This window comes from Ovis canadensis, chromosome 6 (assembly GCF_042477335.2).
Source record: "Ovis canadensis isolate MfBH-ARS-UI-01 breed Bighorn chromosome 6, ARS-UI_OviCan_v2, whole genome shotgun sequence".
In the NCBI taxonomy this organism is placed as follows: domain Eukaryota; kingdom Metazoa; phylum Chordata; class Mammalia; order Artiodactyla; family Bovidae; genus Ovis; species Ovis canadensis.
This window is the reverse complement of record NC_091250.1, coordinates 79,223,091-79,243,362: the sequence shown is the minus strand read 5'-3', so window position 1 is coordinate 79,243,362 and position 20,272 is coordinate 79,223,091. Positions and strand designations below refer to the sequence as shown.

Genomic DNA, 20,272 nt, shown 5'->3' with positions numbered 1-20,272 from the left:
TCTAGTTTTCTACTAAATGTATTTTAGGATACATTATTTTTTATTCTGAGTATCACTGTGTAAACTCTACAGATTTTTGATACGTGGTAACCTCACTATTCTACATTTTAAAATAAAATAAAGTCTTTTATTGACGTAACATGCACAGCCCAGTGCCAACTGAAAAGATTTAAGTTTCCTGTTCAAAAAGCAGAAAGAGCGAGCCACTGAAATTCTAAAATATAAAGCTTTTTCCTTTTTCCTGTGGTCGCTCTCACAACTTATTGTTTTTTATTTGCTATTAAATAGTTTCTAAGTAAAGAAATGTTAAGTTTTAAATTACTAGCATGAATTGTACTGTGTATATAGTAATGCTAGTTTTAAATGCAAATATTAAAGTACTAAACTGATACACAGAATCACCAAGATAACACGCCTGGTATTTTGTTGCCAGTGCGTATGTATGCATACCTTTCTTACTAGAAGAGGCAAAAAGTATTGCACAAAACTAACAAAGCTCCTATTCCACTTCCTTATGTGTACACATTCTGCGAACACACTATCTTTGCCTTACTAATAACTAAAGAACCAAAAGAAACAAGAGTTATGGATTTCCCTATCTTTTCCTTTCTATGCTATCGTTTTTAGTATAATGATGAGTAAGAAAGGATAGGATAGGATTCCTTGGTCAAAAATTGAATTATAAAACAATATTTTGTTATTGATAAAGTAATTAAAGGATAGAGCAATTTGAACACATAATACGGAAGATTTTGATTAGGAAGTTTTTTTCTAATTATATGTATGATTTTGCTATTGTAAACAAAAATGGTAGAAATTGATAAAATAAAACCAATAACCATTCTCATCAATACTAATATTATCCATTCTGATCTGCTCTTTGATCCCCAAATCAGAATCACTTTAGTATTCTGTGACTTTTGTCCTTTGCAGTATTGCTTGCAAAGTATTTCACCATTTATTAAAAGCAAATGGAGCAACCAGCCATTCAAGCAAAACAGTGTGAGTCTTTAATATTGATTAAAATTTTTTTGTACTTCTCACACACACACACACACAAAATGCTTATATACAGTGACAGTGGTATTAAAATCAATTATAATGTAAGCCGTAATTTCTAATTAGTGATTTTTATATGTAGTTCTTATTATTGAGTAATTGTAGCTCTGGTTTACTTCCTTGTTATGGAAATTTTTGCCCTAAAAGGAATGAATAGAGTTGAATTTTATGTGGTTTGTTCAAGTACGTTTTATGAATCGAACAAAGAATGACCATCCTAGATCACTTCACTGAACTACTTAAAGTCAAAGCAGACTATTCATTTCTGTGAATCCTGTGTTCTCAGCACTTCATGAAGAGCTATTCAATATGCATCATACTGGGAACATACTCTTTTACTAATGCTGCCTATATTTAAATAGTGCTATCTTCAAGCTTTTACTGAATAACCATTAATATATCTTGTAATTAAACATGGTTTTCCTAATGTATTCCCAGTGCAAATTCTTACTTTACATAACCATTTTGATTGATCTCCATAGAAGGTGTTACCAGTACATCTTTTTATCTTGTAATAGTTTCATTAGCAATACCTCACAATCTTTTAATCTGTAAAGCTTTAAAGTCAGAAAGGAAGATTGATGTTACTGCTGCTATTGAAATATTAGATTTAGACTAAAGTGCAGTATGAAGTGACATGAAAAGTTCAAGGCATCTCAACCCTGACAGAATCTACTCATTATTTAATTAGGCTCTGAAAGCTCTTAGCAGACATTTCTGACCTTATGGTAGAATCTTTCCGATCAAGAGGCACATCATTGAGAAATGTTCAGTCTTAAAGGTGCCTTCAGAGAAGCCAATGGCAACCCGCTCTAGTACTCTTGCCTGGAAAATCCCGTGGACGGAGGAGCCTGGTAGGCTGCAGTCCATGGGGTCGCGAAGAGTTCACTTTCACGCATTGGAGAAGGAAATGGCAACCCACTCCAATGTTCTTGCCTGGAGTATCTCAGGGACGGGGGAGCCTGGTGGGCTGCCATCTCTGGGGTCGCACAGAGTCAGACACGACTGAAGCGACTTAGCAGCAGCAGCCGCAAAGGTGCCTTATTATACAAATCTAATTCTGATATTTTGGACTATATTATAGTACTTGGCAAGTCATGAGTCCTGAGATAATTCCCTTATCCTCTCTTTTTCTTCTCTGCTGTAATTTTACATCCTCATCATTTTTCTAATTATTTTCATACTGTAAAATTTAAAGTGGAATTCACATTTAAATAAATAATTTTTGTTTAAACTGTTTTTATTTTTTTGATCTGTGCCTATCCAGTTAATGTAAAAGAACCTTTTTATAGGTCTAAATGTACAATAATGTGTGCTTCAGACGATATCGCAACATAAGCATTTGTTCTGAAATGGGAAAATCTTAGATTTGATAAAGATTACCTAGTTAAAGGGCTTCTCAGGTGGTGCTAGTAGTAGAGAACCTGCCTGCCAATTTGGGAGACATAAGAGACATGGGTTCAATCCCTGGGCTGGGAAGATCCCCTGGATGAGAGCATGGCAATCTACTTCAGTTTTCTCGCCTGGAGAATCCCATGGACAGAGGAGCCTGGCAGGCTACAGTCCATAGGGTTGCACAGAATTGGACATGACTGAAGGGACTTAAAATACACATGCACACTGATTGTATATATAATACACACACACACACACACACATATATATATATATATATATATACACATATATATATTTCTGCATAACTCATTCTGAATTTCCCCAGCTTTTCACACACTGATTATACACACATATACTTATTCTAAATTTCCCCAGCTTTTCAGACCAGTAGCTTAAAATATTTAAGTTTGTGCATTAGGCGTCAGAGTTCTGCAATGACAATACAATCAAATGTCACTCAGCTTGCTTCAAGAGGAAAGATTTGAGTTATACTCAAGCTTATTTGAATCTATTAAAATATCTAAACTGGTTTATAAAAAGGACTTTTCTGGTAATATTATATTTTATTCTATCTAAAATACTTGGCTAACAGGTGGAATTGACCAGAAGGATCACCGAGTCAGACAGACCAACTTTGGTAGGGCTTCCTTTCAACTCTCATTCTCTTCTATTCTGGTTGGGGTTGGGCACTCAGCCATCTGAAGTCACATCCAAAAGCATTTTGCCAAGTATGTAAAGGTCTTCTCTCTCTTTTTTTCCTTCATTAACAGTTTGAAGTATTCCAAGGATTTTTTGTTATTGAACTACCCAAATAATTTGCCTTCTAACCTTCATCTTTGCCTTAGATTATGGGATGAAGTTGGTAAGGTACTGTGGTTATCCCAGTCTGGGTTATAACTCTACTCCTTGGACTTGGAGTCCATTACTTAGATAGGGGCCATAAATTTATTTTCAGACACACATACACACAGCCAATAAATAATTTACTCCAAATACATAAGTATGATACAAAACAGAAATCAATCCTTCTTTGCAGAGGTAAGGAACTGAAGCGAAAATACATACAGTATTGAGGATTAATAGTAATTATCTCTAATCTGGCTTGAATAGAAGGTGGGAGTAATAGAAAATGAGTTTTGGAGTTGAAACTGGGACCAGGTCATAGGATGTCCTGTTTATGTGGCTAAGAGATTTGAATTTGTTTCTGAAAGCCATTTTCAGAGAAGAGGTACTAAAAAAGAGCTGTGTTTTGGTGATATGTAGCTGGGTTCTCAGTGTGGATAGCAGGTGGTAGATATTAGAAATGAAAAAATCTCAAATGTCTTTTCAGTAGATTCAGTAAGAGGTTAGACGGTCATTACAATAGATTAAGGAGAATCATAACAGTGATGGTCAAGACTAAAACAAAGGAAATGATTGACATGCTATCAAAGTATACTCAGTAAGATTAGGTAGCTGTTCATAGAAGGAAGGAATTGATAGAGCAGTAGGGATAGCAATAATGAAGATGATGCTAAGACTTCAAGTCTGTGTGATTCAGAAGATTGCAGTGCTTATACAAAAAAAGACAAATAGAAACATCAGGGGAGGAACTGGTTTAAAGGGGAAAGAATAGTGAGGTCATTTGTCATTTGGGAGTGTATGGTATTTGAAGTTCAGGAGATGTCCAGAAATCAGTTAAACCTAGTGCTAAAACTTTAAGGAAAGGTCAGGTGCTAGAGATGTGCATGGAATCACTTATAGATAAGAGTTTGTGATTAAAAATGTCATTTATATATATGATGTATATGTCTGTAGTTAGAGGGGTTGATGTGTGTGTGTGAGCGTGTGTGTTTAGAAATAGAAGAGTTTATTGTGGGAATAGATATGATGTTGTTAGAGGACTATAAACCTCATCATGCAAGTAATGGCTGATTTATATAACTGGGCAAAACTTAGACTCAACATGATAACTATTTTCCCAAATCTTAAGGTCTAAGAGTTGGAAAAGAAATATGATGACTGTTTGGCAGAGATTGCATTTTAGTAAAGAAACTAAGATCCTGTAATTCAGATCCAGTATCATCAAGTTTTTAAGATAATACCATGCTCACTTGTATAAATGCCATAACTCAACATTGACAAGGGCCAGACATTAGACTAAATAGACTTGTATTAGTTTCCAATGGCTGTTGTTACAAATTCCCAAAATTTTGGTGGCTTAAAACAACATAAAGTTTATTCTCTCATAGTTCCAGAAGCCTGAAATCCAAAATCATTTCAGCAGGCTGAAATCAAGGTGATAGCCATGCTAAACTGCCTCCACAGGTTCAAGGGGGAAATCTGATGCTTGCTTCTTCCAGCTTCTGGTGGTTGCCAATATTCCTTGATTTGTAGCCACCTCCCTCCAATCTCTGACTCAGTGATCACCTTTCCTCCTCTTCCTGTGTGTTTATCACATCTCCCTCTATCTCCCTCTAGCAAGGATTCCTGTGATTGATTTAGAGTCCATCCAAATAATCCTGAAGAACTGCTAATACTTTGTCATATGAAGTGACAAATACAGTTTCCAGGAGTGAGGACCTGGGGCCATGTTTCAGCCTACCTAAGACTTTCTCATACATATCTTTCCTTAAAGCAATTCTAGGAGGGACGTACCATATTTTTAATCCTTCTTGAGCAGAAGAGGAAAATGAATCTAAAAGACACATTTTGGCACATAGCTAGTAGTTGTCAGAACTTTACTTCAAGCACAGTTTTGCTACTTAAGGGCTGAGCAATGTTTCATTGTCACACAACATGACATTAAGCCCTGCTGTGCGCATTTATGTTTCTCTTTTCCACTCACCATTGTGATTCTGCACTGCTTCCATAACAGGTACACTTTCACACATCTCAAAGGGAAAAGAGGGGGCACGCACATTAAATAGTATGGCAGCTATAAGAAGTGGCATCTCGCTGGACATTGTTGGAAGTACTTGAAACCATTTATTGGTAGGAAGGCACTCAGATTCTGAAGAGATGTAACAAATAAAAATGCCCTTAAATATGACTTTCTGCCTACAATCACTGCTGCTCCTGGAGCCCAAGAGTATTAGCCTGGTTTATATTTTGCTCCCTCACAAACTCTGCTTCCCCTGTTGTCGTTGAGTTTTTGCTTTTAGTATCTTACATCAGGCAAGGGTAATTTGCAGCCAGCGTGGTGTTTTGTTCATTTCAGTTTGTTACACACAGCACACCATAAGTGCACCCCAACCTACATTTTCGGAGCGCTGTTTTTTCCTCCCACAGCCATCAGATGTGTTATGAATACAACCTCTCAATCCTGTGTAGGTGGTATGACCCACAGTTTATAGATGTAGAACAGCATGAGTAGGCTTGTGTCCACAGATTTTTAAACCTCATAAATTATCCCACTTATACAGTATGCGCCTGCGAAAAAGGAGGTAATGAGAAGGTGGGCACCTCAGCATGTACAGAAAAAGTCAGACATTCATTAATAAGATGTGGTAGATTCGGATGTGGTGGGAGCCTAAGAATGAACAAGTCTTAATTTCGGGATCTAGAAGGAGCCTGAGCATCTTTCTGAAGCTCTTGGTTTTTTTTGTTTTTTTGTTTTTTTCTTAATCACAAAATTTGGTACATGTACCACAGAATACTAGCTCCCATAAGTGAAATGGGAAGATAGTTTCAAATGTAGACTGCTTGCAAGGTGGTGGTAACCATTCTGCATGTGATAGGGATTCTGAACAGACATGTGAACACTTAATGTCTTCTTTCCTAGACATCTGATGCAAGCATCAGATACAATCACATTGGTATTATAGAATTCAATACACAAAAAGACAGTTGGTTTTCCTTATTATATACAATGCCCAGTGCTTTTTATTTCTCTTTAATAACCTCAAGGGATTAACATAGGTACTGCAAGGAGATCCAGCCTGTCCATTCTAATGGAGATCAGTCCAGAGTGTTCATTGGAAAGACTGATGCTAAAGCTGAAACTCCAATACTTTGGCCACCTCATGCGAAGAGTTGACTCATTGGAAAAGACTCTGATGCTGGGAGGGATTGGGGGACAGGAGGAGAAGGGGACGACAGAGGAAGAGAGGCTGGATGGCATCACCAACTCGATGGACATGAGTTTGAGTGAACTCCGGGAGTTGGTGACAGACATGGAGGCCTGGCGTGCTACTATTCATGAGGTTGCAAAGAGTGGGACATGACTGAGCAACTGAACTGAACTGAACTGAACCTTCTCAAAGGAAAATTTTCACTACAGAGACTATGAGGTCCTTCTTATAGATCACACTAAAAGTTCTTATCTTTGCCCATGTCTTTTGTTTGTTTTTGTTATAACCTATGGGCTTAGTTATACTTGGGTTTATCTTCTTGTTAGTTAAAATAAAGCAAAATTTTGGGGGGGATAAAAAAATTCCCTATGAGCTTAGACATTCTTAATTAAATTATATGAATTTCACTTAATTCAGTTTAACTGTTACTGAATAATTATGAGTCTTGTCATGATAGTGGTGCTCCAGGAAATACAAAGTTAAGCACTGTTCCATAGTGCTTAACATAGGTGTTCTATGTGTGTGTGTGTGTGTGTGTGTGTGTTGGGGGGCAGAATCCAGAGATGCAATTTAAAATTAGTATGGAAATAACTATTATTTGAGACAAGATAAACCCAATAATTGGTAGATTCAAGCAAACTGAAAAGGGTGATTAGAGAACAAGGATAACAAGAAATCACTTCCAAATGGAAGAATGGAATGTTTGATGCTAAAAGCACTATTGGGAATAGGCTTTGAAATGGTACTTTTCCTTTGAAGCAAGGAAGGAATGCAACCCAGAGGGGTGGAATAGGCATGGATAAAGCAAGACATTTACCAGGAATACATGTATTTTGGCCAGTATATGCGGAACATTACAATACGGGTTGTGATAATTATTTGGGTCACACTAAGAGTAGTTTCCAATGCCAAAATGTGTCAATGAGACTTGATTCTGTGTACATAGGAAATATTTAGAAGGTTTTTGTACACGGAATAGACTTTGGGAGTATTTGTTTAGCAATGCTGTAGAGAATTGTTTGAAGTGGAGCTAAAAATGGAGTCAGAGAACTGCTTAAGAAGTAATGAGAAACCTGTTATAAGAGGTGAAAAATGGGAGTAGAAACGAAGGGTTAGATTCAAGGGGCTTCCTTGGTGGCTCAGATGGTAAAGAATCTGCCTGCATTGCAGGAAACCCAGGTTTGATCCTTGAGTTGGAAAGATCCCCTGGAGAAGGGAATGGCTACCCACTCCAGTATTCTTGCCTGGAGAATCCCATGGACAGAGGAACCTAGTGGGCAACAGTCACAAAGAGTTGGACACAACTGAGCAACTAACACAAGCACTAGATTCAAAAGCCAGTTTCAACAGCAGAATTAACAAAACCTGGAAAATAATTGGAAATGATGATACCATCGAGTAGCCAAAGATTACTTGGATATCATCTACAGAAATAACTAACAGAAAGAAACAGATTTATAGAAATGGAGGAAGGTGACAAGATTACTTTTGAAACCTCCTCCAATATAAGTCTCACTACATGTATATTTTCTTATTTTTTCCTAGTACTACATTACTTTTGCTTATTCACTCTATTAGTATCTTTGATTCAGTGATGAATCAGCCTCCTGAATGGAGCGATACAAGGAAACTTAAGACACAGTCTCTGCTCTCATGGAAATAACAGTTGGCCCTTGAACAATATAGGTTTGAACTGTGCTGCTGCTGCTGCTGCTAAGTCACTTCAGTTGTGTCCGACTCTGTGCAACCCCACAGACGGCAGCCCACCAGGCTCCGCTGTCCCCAGGGATTCTCCAGGCAAGAACACTGGAGTGGGTTGCCATTTCCTTCTCTAGTGCATGAAAGTGAAAAGTGAAAGTGAAGTCACTCAGTCGTGTCCAACTCTTTGCGACCCCATGCACTGCAGCCCATCAGGCTCCTCCGTCCATGGGATTTTCCAGTGCAGGTCCACTTAAATGCAAAATTTTTATCAATGGTAAATACTGCTCCTACTGCTGTTTAGCCTCTTAGTCATGTTCAGCTCTTTGCGATCCCATGTACTATAGCCCACCAGGCTCCTTTGTCTATGAGATTTCCCAGGCAAGAATACTGGAGTGGGTTTCCATTTCCTTCTCCAGGAGATCTCCCCAACCCAGGGATCTAACCCATGTCTCCTGCTTGGCAGGCAGATTCTTTACCACTGAGCCACCTGGGGAGCCCATAATAAATACTACTACTCTATGGTCATTTAGGTGAATATTTAGTAATATAAAGGGCTTCCCTCGTGGCTCAGACAGAAAAGAATATGCCTGCATTGTGGGAGACCTGGGTTCGATCCCTGAGTTGGGAAGATCCCTTGGAGGAGAGCATGACAACCCACTCCAGTATTCTTGTCTGGAGAATCCTCATGGACAGAGGAGCCTGGTGGGCTACAGTTCATGGGGTTGTGAAGAGTCAGACATGACTGAGAAACTAAGCACAAGCACACATAGTAACATAAAATGTACTGAATGCTAAGTACCAAACAAATGACCTAGTCAGTAGTAGTCACTATAGAAATTCAGAGAAATGAAAATAATTGTCTTTTTATTATTTTGGTTAAACAGTTACTCTGATCGAGACTTCACAACAGTCTAGAAAGGCATAGTTTGTGCCTTCAAGGTATTTACAGTTTAAGCACTGGAAGGCAGATTGTAGATAAAAAAAAGTATAGTAAAAAGTTAACAAGTACTAGGATTATTACAAGATTGGGTTAGTGGTCAATCATGTCAGTATGAAAAAAAGAATCCATAATGTATTTCTCTTTTGAATTACCCTTCTTTACTTTTCTCTTTTATTCACTTTCCTTCATAGAAGTGATCAAGTAATGACAGAAGAGATCATTAAAACATAAGAAATGTTTAAATTATTTTCATATAAAGTTAGTTTTTATTCATTCAAATAGCCTTTTATAGCTGCATTACTGTGCTTGTCACACTAAGCCTGAATGACTAGGAACTGTGTGTGTGTGTGTGTGTGTGTGTGTGTGTGTGTCCTTCTCTTGAAACTAACACTGTGGTGCCTGGTACATAATAGGTGCTCAACAAAGGTTTATCAAATTGAAATGAAAATTTTTTCCCCTTTGGATTCAACTACTTAATACTTACAGGCCTGTGGTGCTAATATTTAAGATGGATTGGTTCATTCTGTTCAAGTACCACATAACCAGTCACACACCATTGAGTTTAGTACTATTAAAAGGTAATTTCCTTTCTGGGAATTATGCCTGTTGCAGACACATTTTACATATTCAGTCTTTTTCATCATCAGTAGGCAGGTAAAGAGATTAAAATAAAAGATTGTTTTCAAGTGTGCAGTTTTCCACATAGACTTCATTTTGAAATTCCTGTGTATTCTGAAAAAAGAAAAAAATGTAAGTCCTATTGAATGTGCCTACACCCACCACTATTAGTCATGTACCTTTTTTAAAGATGAAAATATTAACGTTTAATTTCTGTACAACTCTATTCACCCAAATAACTTAGAAAAGCTACTATTTCTTCCTTTTTACTTCAATGTAATAAAAGCCCATGGAATTAATTGAAAATAATGAAAAAGCACTTTGTCCAATTTTATAGGTTTTGGCCCACTGTGATACATTCAGTGTATTTTATTTTGTTTAATGTAATGTTTTTACTATTTTAATTCATGCATTTTAATAACTCAGAGTGAGCATTTGTGTTTTATTTTCTCAAATAAATTCCTTTTTGGACAAAATAATTTAATACTTAATAGTCTCTCAAATTTATTATAAAGAACTTTACAGCAAAATTGCTCCAACATCTGTTATCTCCTTTCTTATAACCATAGGACTAGGAATTACTGTTCTTATTTCATTTTTAATAGATAAAAAACTGAAGCTTAGAGAAATAAGTGACTTGCCTGTAATTCATATGTTCATGGTTACTACTTGTGAAGCTGAAATTAAAATGGAATTATTTGGATTCGTCAATCAGTACTCAATATTCAGATAAGCAAATATGGCATACTGTAGCCAAATAACAATGAATATTTATTCTGTATGTTAATAATAAACATTGCAAACATTTACACATGCCAGGCACATCCTAAGTACTCTGTGTGTGCTAGCTCATTTAATCCTTGCTGCAACTCGATGAAGTTTAAACAGGAGCAGAGGCCCAAAGAAAGTAAATAACCCGACCAAGAAAACACACCTAGTTAAGTTCTTGAGCTAGAACGTGAGCCCAGCCAGTCTGCACTGTGTTGCCTTAAGTGTCATTCTTACTGCCAGCATTTCAGTGGCAAGAATAGATTTAATGAAACAAATGTAAGTTGGTATCTTCTAGAACTACACTTCTTATCAATGAGTTTAGAGAAAATTACCCTAGAATCCTATAATTCTGTGAAGTATTTAAATAGAAGTTGAATTTGTTTCCCCATTCTAAAAGGTAATTTCTATTAATGGTAACTCTTTAATGTTTTATATTTAATATTCAGTAAAGTTTTACTACATGAAATAGTTCTTACTATTCATGATGTAAATTAGAATCACAGAACTTTATCACATAAATGAATCTAGGGGCTAACAAATATTTGATGATATCAATAGCACAAAGTACTTGCTAGAGAGGCTGAGACAAGCTTAGCCTCAGATCTTCCACCACAGTGAAGAAAGGTGTGCATCTAATAAGGGAGTATAATGTGTATTGTGTGTATGTGTGCATATGTGTCTTCACTGCTTTTTAAAAATTAATTGTGGAGTGGCATGAACTAGGTAGCTGGCTTGCAGGTCTCCTAGGTAGAGCTCAACTCCCCTGGAAAGACAGTCAACTCCTGGATGAAAATCCTACTGTATTTAATGGCAAATAGTCAAATGAAAAGTGGAAGATTTACTTTTCCAAATACTTTTTGAAAAGTTTCTAACTGCACACATATATTGAACTTTTAAATAGCTAATTCCTTTTTAAAGTTAATCTTATTGTTCACTGATTTGTTGCCTATTCTAATAATTAAGTGAAGGAAGAAAGTCCAGCTGATTAAGTCACCAAATCACATTTAATTTTCTTTTTCTATCCTTCTTTTCTTATACTAAGTCTGATTGGTGCTGTAATTCAGAGTGCAGAATGCTTTCAAGAAGATCACAGTTATATATTTGATTCTATTATTAGCAGAAGAGACACAGAAAAGTTTCTGACAGTCATGCTGTTCCTGTATATGCAGGACTTATTATTAAATGATTATTCATGTGCTTATTAAGGCATTTCACATGACTTTGGATCATTGAATGGAATGATGTAAAGTTTTAAATTATCCCTGGAAGCATACAATTAGCAGGCATTCACAGAAAACTAAGTAACTAGAATAAATCATTATTCCCTTCTAATTCATTTCTTTTTTATTAAATCTCATGTCATAAAAATGCAAAAATCATTTTGTTATTATATCTTAGTCTCAATTTAAATCAACTAAGTTATCAGTAATGATTTAAAGTGTGCTTAATTAAATAGAAATTATAATATATAATATGTTATGCATCATCAAAAATTCTACCATAAATCAAAAGGAGACTATTACCCTTAATGATTTATGCAAGAACTATGATAGCATTCTATATATTAGAAAGTGTGTTCTTCAAAAAATTAAAAACAGAGCTACCGTATGATGCAGCAATTTCACTCCTAGATATTTATCCCCCAAAATGAAAATACTAATTAGAGAAAGATAAATGCATCCCTATATTCATTGAATCATTATTTGCAAGAGCCAAGGTATAGAAGGAACCTAAGAGCTAATCAGTAGACAAATGGCTAAAGAAGCTTTGGTGTGTATGGTTTATATATCTATATACATATACAAATACATAAGTGTATATAGATAGATATACACATAATGAATTCTTACTAAGCATTAAAAATAATAAAATTGTGCCATTCGTGATAAGATGGATGGACATAGAGAATAAATAGGGCAAAAGCTAATAGTGTTCTGCCAAGAGAATGCACTGGCCATAGCAAACACCCTCTTCCAACAACACAAGAGAAGACTCTATACATGGACATCATCAGATGGTCAACACTGAAATCAGATTGATTATATTCTTTGCAGCCAAAGGTGGAGACTCTTTACAGTCAGCAAAAACAAGACCGAGAGCTGACTATGGCTCAGATCATGAACTCCTTATTGCCAAATTCAGACTGAAATGGAAGAAAGTGGAGAAAACAACTAGACCATTCAGGTATGACCTACATCAAATCCCTTATGACTATACAGTAGAAGTGATAAATAGATTTGAGGGACTAGATCTGATAGAGTGCCTGATGAACTATGGACGGAGGTTTGTGACATTGTACAGGAGACAGAAATCAAAACCATCCCCAAGAAAAAGAAATGCAAAAAAGCAAAATCGCTGTCTGAGGAGGCCTTACAAATAGCTGTGAAAAGAAGGGGAACAAAAAGCAAAGGAGAAAAGGAAAGATACACCCATTAGAATGCAGAGTTCCAAACAATAGCAAGGAGAGATAAGAAAGCTTTCCTCAGCCATCAAGGCAAAGAAATAGAGGAAAACAATAGAATGGGAAAGACTAGAGATCTCTTCAAGAAAATTTTAGACACCAAGGGAACATTTCATGCAAAGATGGGTTCAATAAAAGACAGAAATGGTATGGACCTAACAGAAGCAGAAGATATTAAGAAGAGGTGGCAAGAATACACAGAAGAACTGTAGAAAAAGATCTTCATGACCCAGATAATCACCATGGTGTGATACCTCACCTAGAACCAGATATCCTGGAATGTGAAGTCAAGTGGGCCTTAAGAAGCATCACTAGGAACAAATCTAGTGGAGGTGATGGAATTCCAGTTGAGCTAGTTCAAATCCTGAAAGATGATGCTGTGAAAGTGCTGCACTCAATATGCCAAAAAATTTGGAAAACTCAGCAGTGGCCACAGGACTGGAAAAGGTCAGTCTTCATTCCAGTCCCAAAGAAAGGCAATGCCAAAGAATGCTCAAACTACCACACAATTACACTCATCTCACACTCTAGTAAAGTAATGCTCAAAATTCTCCAAGCCAGGCTTCAACAGTACGTGAACCGTGAACTTTCAGATGTTCAAGCTGGTTTTAAAAAAGGCAGAGGAACCAGAGATCAAATTGCCAACATCCACTGTATCATGGAAAAAGCAAGAGAGTTAAAGAAAAACATCTATTTCTGCTTTATTGACTATGCCAAAGCCTTTGACTGTGTGGATCACAATAAACTGTGGAAAATTCTGAAAGAGATGGGAATACCAGACCACCAGACCTGCCTCTTGAGAAACCTGTATGCAGGTCAGGAAGCAACAGTTAGAACTAGACATGGAACAACAGACTGATTCCAAATAGGACAAGGAGTACATCAAGGCTGTATATTGTCACCCTGCTTATTTAACTTATATGTAGAGTACATCGTGAGAAACACTGGGCTGGAAGAAGCACAAGCTGGAATCAAGATTGCCAGGAATAATATCAGTAACCTCAGATGTGCGGATGACACCACCCTTATGGCCGAAAGTGAAGAAGAACTAAAGAGCCTCTTGATGAAAGTGAAAGAGGAGAGTGAAAAAGTTGGCTTAAAGCTCAACATTCAGAAAAATAAGATCATGGCATCTGGTATATCAATGCCTCTTCAAAGAAGTCTTCCTTGAGCTTCCATCTTACACTACAAACAAGAGTAACCCATTTCCAGCATACATATATTGCATTCTGCTGTACTGTGGAGCCTGCATTCGTGTGTGTGTATTTTGGGGAGTATTTTTCCATGGATAATTATTAATACCATTAAGAACAATAACTCTATATAATTTACATAGTTAACACATGGACTTCATATGGCATCACTGATTCAATAGACATGAACCTGGGCAAACTCTGAGAGATGGTGAGGGACAGGGAGGCCTGGAGTGCTGCAGACCATAGGGTCACAAAGAGTTGGACACAACTTGGTGTCTGAACAAATGGACTTCATGTTCCTCTGTGTTCTTCCTGGCCTAGCTCATTGAGCATTGTTCCCCAGGGAATCAAAACAGAATGAACCATTTGCTTTAATGGTATACGGTATCTCTGTACTGCCTTCCTCTTTGATGTTACTACTTTTCTGCCTGGATAGCTCTATTTAATATTCTATCCCCTGCCTATTAACAGAAAATGATTTCTCATTACTCATTAATTCTTAAACATAAATTGGCTTTCCCAGCTACTTGCAGTTTAACCCTTTAGTCATCTTTGGGAATGAAAATCTTAGATTCCTCTGTGGAGATTTCTGGTTAAAATAACACACAAGTTTGGTAAACAGGTAAAAACCATTTGTTTATAGTTTACATTTTACTAGGCTAGTGGGCATTATGCTAGGTTGGGATTACATTCCGCCATTAAGGTAATTAGATAAACAGATGCTGTACTTCCTTTGCCACCTGACTGCCATTTAAATACATACATACAAACCGTTCATTCAGCAAACAAAATCTCCAGAGATGGACCTGTACATTTGTACATTAAAAAAATGACAATGATGTACTCTCATTGTTGAGAATTACTGTACTAGACCTTTTTGTATGGTGTGTATATGTGTGTGTGTGTGTGTGTTTGTGTGTGTGTGTTTGTTACTCAGTCATGTCCGACTCTTTGCGACTCCATGGACCGTAACCTGCCAGGTTCTTCTGTCTATTGAATTCTCCCGGCAAGAATATTGGAGTGGGTTGCCATTCCCTTTTCTGGGGGATCATCCCGATCCAGGGATCAAACCCAAGTGTCTTGTCTTTTTAGGTGGATTCCTTACCACTGAGCCACTAGGGCAGCCTTCCAAAATGTTCTAAAGTTTTTTAGAATCTTTACTCCCTCTCAACTAAATGTCTAGCATCAGTGTGTTTTCTTCTAATTTTAAATAGGGAAATTGGTGATAGCTGGTGGGCTGCAGTCTATGGGGTTGCACAGAGTTGGACATGACTAAAGCAACTTAGCAGCAGCAGCAGCAATACATAGTGGGTGCTCTTATGAAAAGTATTTTTCTTGTTTGTTTCCTCACCCTTCTAAGTAATATAGACTATTCATATTGGTTATTAATTCATATATATTAGACTGAGGAAACCCTCAGAATCTTAACTGCATGTTGAAATCACCTGAATCTATTAAATGACCCAATGATCAGGTAGCATTGAGCAGGACATCTGGGGTTAGGATCAAGGCATCAATAATCCATGCTTTGCAGATAATTCCATATGTGGCTAAGGCTGAGACCCTATGAATCTGACCAGTTATTCTCAACTCTGGCTGCACAGTAGAATCCTCTATGCAATTGTTTAAAATACTGATGCTTTTCATTTCAATTATGGTTCAGATAACTTGTGCATAAATGTTGAATACAAGAGAAAAAGATTTGGGTAACATATTTCTGAATGATTGGGCTCAAGTTAAAATCAAGGTTTTATTATAGTTCTGGGTATGTGGTGATGTTCAATAAATGTTAGATGGAGATCCTAATCCCACAACAGAGTCAAGGAGAATAAAACATGCTCCCTCTTGGAAATAAACTGTTTGTGTATATGAAATAATTATCTTGGCAAACTATCATTTTCTGAAAGTTGCCCTCCTAGGTAATTTACCTCAAATGGTAAGCCTTGAACTTTAAGAGAATACTATATTTCAACTATATTTTTCAGCATAATATTAGGTACCTATATATCTTACAGTGCTTTCATGATTCTCTCCAAGAAAGTAGACAGGAAACAAGATTAAGAGATGGAGGATAAGATTTAAACCAGTTTCCCTCTTGAAAGCATAAATGATGCTATTGCACTTCTGGGCCTGGAGAATACTGTTACTTTGTAAAACAGAGCCATGGTACCTTCTGCATTATGATGGTGAATTATTTATATATGCAAAGGACAACTAATGCCATTAGCTAAAACAAAAATGAACTAACTGTTCAATAAAACAGTTATGGGACTAACAAAATATTTATATGTGATATCTTTTTCAGATTGCAGGAACTAGTAACTAAAAATAACAAAAAATCTTTTTTTTTAGCATGAAGTTATAGATGATCTGTTATGGGATAAATGCTCATCAAGCAAAGCTCTCAAATTTAATTGTTTTCAATAATTAATCAGCACATTGCATGCTTCAGTGTACATTAACTGTACCAAGTGTTGGATTTAATTCCTTAAATATTAATTAGGAAAGCAGACCACATTTTTCTTAAATGTTTGTGGTTGAAAATAAAAAATATATATATAAAGCTTATTTAATTTGACCTTCCCACTTCTTACTCAGTTTTTCTACTTCTTTTTTCCTTTTTAGGACCACCTCAGAAAATAGTGTCACCTAAACAAGAACACGAAGATAGGAAACATGACAAAGTCACGGATAAAGGAAGTGAGAGTGGGACTTCCTGTAATGAGCTCTCCACTTCCAGTTGCGACAGCCACTCAGAGGCGAGCACTCCCCAGGACAACAACCCGCCCAGTGCCCAGCAGGCGACAGCTCACCAACCTAACACCTTAACTTTGGATCGTCCTTCCAAAAAAGCACCTGTGCAATGGATGCCCCAACCAGACAAACGCAGAAACAGTGAACTCTTTCAGACGCTCATCAGCAAGTCCCGGGAAACCAATCTTTCCAAAAAGAAAGTCTGTGAGAAGCTAAGTGTGGAAGAAGAAATGAAAAAGTGCATTCAGGATTTTAAAAAAATCCACATTCCAGATTATTTTCCAGAGCGCAAACGCCAGTGGCAATCTGAACTGTTACAGAAGTACGGGTTATAGTAACGGTCACATCCCTGCAGTGTTTCAATGACGTTCAGTGTTTACCGGTGTCACCACCTGACTGTATACTAACAATGGTCAGTGTGATTCTTGCTGCTCTTCCTTTTCGTGAACAGTGGATGTGGGACAGTATTTTCTTTCTTTCTTTCTGTTGTTGTTGTTTTTAGAAATATTTCAAAAAAGAAAACTAATATTGAATCAAATCGTGTTCCTGATTCAAAAAATTTTGCAAGAATGAAAGTAAAATGTGCATGATCAAGAAGCTTAGAATCTTGATTTTTGAACTGTGGTCAACTGGTATGTTTGTCATTTTGTAACTCACCAAAAAGAAATCATCATATCACTCCAAATAAAGTGACGATATGGATGAAGCAACATCAAGTAAAATGTTAGATGATAGTTTTGGGACTCAAATCCAAAACTGTTTAAATGTTAATGCAATAAAACAAGTATTACTTTTGCATGAGCACAATATTACAAATAAATCACAAGACATAGGAAGATCTGTTTGTTGCTTGGAAAGAAATAATTATGAAAAAATAGCAAAAAAAAATATGGTTCAGACAAAGCCTATAAATGTAAGCTAAGAGACTGAATTTTATTTGTCTGGATCTGTGATTTTTTTGTGTATGTGTATGGTGTTCTGTATGTTAAGATGGTGTAAATATGCCTTATGATCTTGTGTTATGGCACTGACATTCATCTATTAATGCTAGTTATGATTATTTCTGTGAAATGAGTCCTTACATCAGGCTGTGAAAATTGGCATAATGATGCTCGGAAAGATCTTACTCTCATGTTAATCACAATAATTGAGGGAAATGGTGAAGAGCTTTATGTATTTATTTAAAAAGGAAATATATATTAGAATTTCTTGATCTCTATTGACTCTTCTTTTAAAATATTCAGTTGTTACATTGCCTTCAGTTTTTCCTTTAAAATGCCGAGCTGGAGAATGATACGTTCAAACTTAATGTTGACAAGTTAGAGACTTATAATTCAAAATGGAGGTAGAGTCAAATTCAGATAGATTTGGTATTGATTAATAAACCCTTAGCCTGCAAGAGAAAACTATTTCATCTGAGGATGCACTAAAATTTTATTTTAGCTGACAACTGGATTGAAAGTCTCCCTAAATCTAATTGGGAAGTTGCTGCTTGCAAATTATGGGACAAAAATGTCAACAAGAAGCTAAAAGTTCAGCCTGAATGACAAGGGCTTTCTTCCTGATTGCATATATGAAAATAATCTTTCTTATCATAAGCCACACAATTTTTGCCTCACCATGTCCACAGCAAAAAATATATAATATCCCAAAATTTTGCTAAAGAATAGGCACCAGGAGGACAAAAATATCTCTAATAATCAGAGCTCAGTCTCCTCTGTGGTTAGTTGAAATAAAAGTTGAGTAGCACTTGTAGTATCATTTCTTCCAGGGTAATATTGGAAGATGGGCATTATTAACTCAAAATTTAAAATTGATGTTCATTTTTGGATGTAGTTTTAGATTTCTCACTCCTCTATTATATAAAATACCATCTACAGTGGAGTATTAAAGAAAACCCAAATGTATGATTTGCCTTGAATAACCTATCAGGTTTTAGTGAAGGAGCTACTCTTAAATTCTGCATTTCATTTTGGGAAGGATGGCAGTCCCACCCACTCAGTTGGCCAAGTGTAGCTGCAACACACTGGTTAAATGGACAGAGCTTGTGGTTAGGTTGCTACTGTTCCCATCTCTACCCATCCCTACCACTACCACTAATGTGACCTTAGGGATAACAGGGGTATTAATAACATGATAGAGAAGATTTAAATGAGGTAATTGAAGTTAAGCATCACCACCACTCCTGGAGATGGAGGGGAAAGACAGGTAGTGGGCTTACCAGAATTTTTGGAGCCAGTACTGTCAGATGGAAATTTTCGAATAGAGAGGAGTAAGCTGTTCAATAAGAACTATAGTCTCTAAGGAGTCATGGTCATTTTCAAAGATGCCTCCCAAGGCAAAGACAAAGGGGATAGGTTATCCTAGCTTCCCACATTTCAGTTCCCACCAACACTTTCCATTTTCCCAACATGAGTACAAGCAGTTGGTAAATGAGCTTTGGAAATGCAAATTCAGTAGAGGTGATCCCACTGTGATAGAAAGCCCAGCACTGAAGGGCAGCGAGTAGCTCTGAAGAATACCTCACACCCTCCTCTATTATTTCCAATACAAAATTTCAAATAGAATTGCAGGGGTAAGAATCTGGTAAATAAGAACTATTTCAGATCTTGATATCTCTACCACAAGAGAAGTGATAACTTTAAGATTGGGAAGTCCCATAAGATTTCTAAGTCCTTCTTAGAAAATTAGAACCTATTTCCTTAATAGTCTATTGAGCACTTACCATACACCAAGCATTTGGCTCAAAGGTTAACAACATACTCAAGACATACAAATTACTAGCCGTTGCCCTTGGGAAGAAGCTTATGGTCTGATTCTCCCATACTATTATGCTTTCACCAGAGGCTAGTTCCTGTCTTGTCCCAAATGGGGCTACAAGAGGATCAAGGGAGGAAGCTAGAATGAGAACCCTTCTTTGAAAAAATAGGAGACTCCAAAATTTAAAGATGGCTTAGACTAAAACTGCTATATAAAACTTTACCAAAATATCAGTAGATAAAATCTAGAAGGTTGCAAAAATCAGAAAAGCTAGAAGAATTTGAATATTTTTGGAGAATAAATGCATTTTGATGCCCATATGATGTACCTTTGATGTTCAAATGGTATAAAAAAATACTGCTTGATATACGGGTTTTACTTAACTTGTGACCTGATGTTTCATTATTAAAATAAACTGGAAACATATTGAGTATTAACTGAGATGAGAGAAGAAAATAAAAGTGAAATTGTGAGATTTTCAATTTTGAGTTGATATACTTGCCCTATTTTTTTCATTCAGTATACCCCAAAACCCTAGATGTTATATGTGAACACTCTTAAG

The 20,272-nt window shown here is 36.5% G+C and overlaps 1 protein-coding gene across 1 annotated transcript in view; it reads left to right on the top strand.

The window, feature by feature from the left end:
- The window catches only part of KCTD8 (potassium channel tetramerization domain containing 8), a 284,445-nt gene extending 264,543 nt beyond the window's left edge, over positions 1-19,902 (top strand). The window contains exon 2 of the mRNA XM_069594055.1: positions 16,822-19,902. Within this exon, the coding sequence (XP_069450156.1) occupies positions 16,822-17,285 (464 nt within the window). The 3' untranslated portion in view covers positions 17,286-19,902. The remainder of the gene's footprint in view (positions 1-16,821) is intronic.
- The last annotated feature ends 370 nt before the right edge of the window (positions 19,903-20,272 follow it).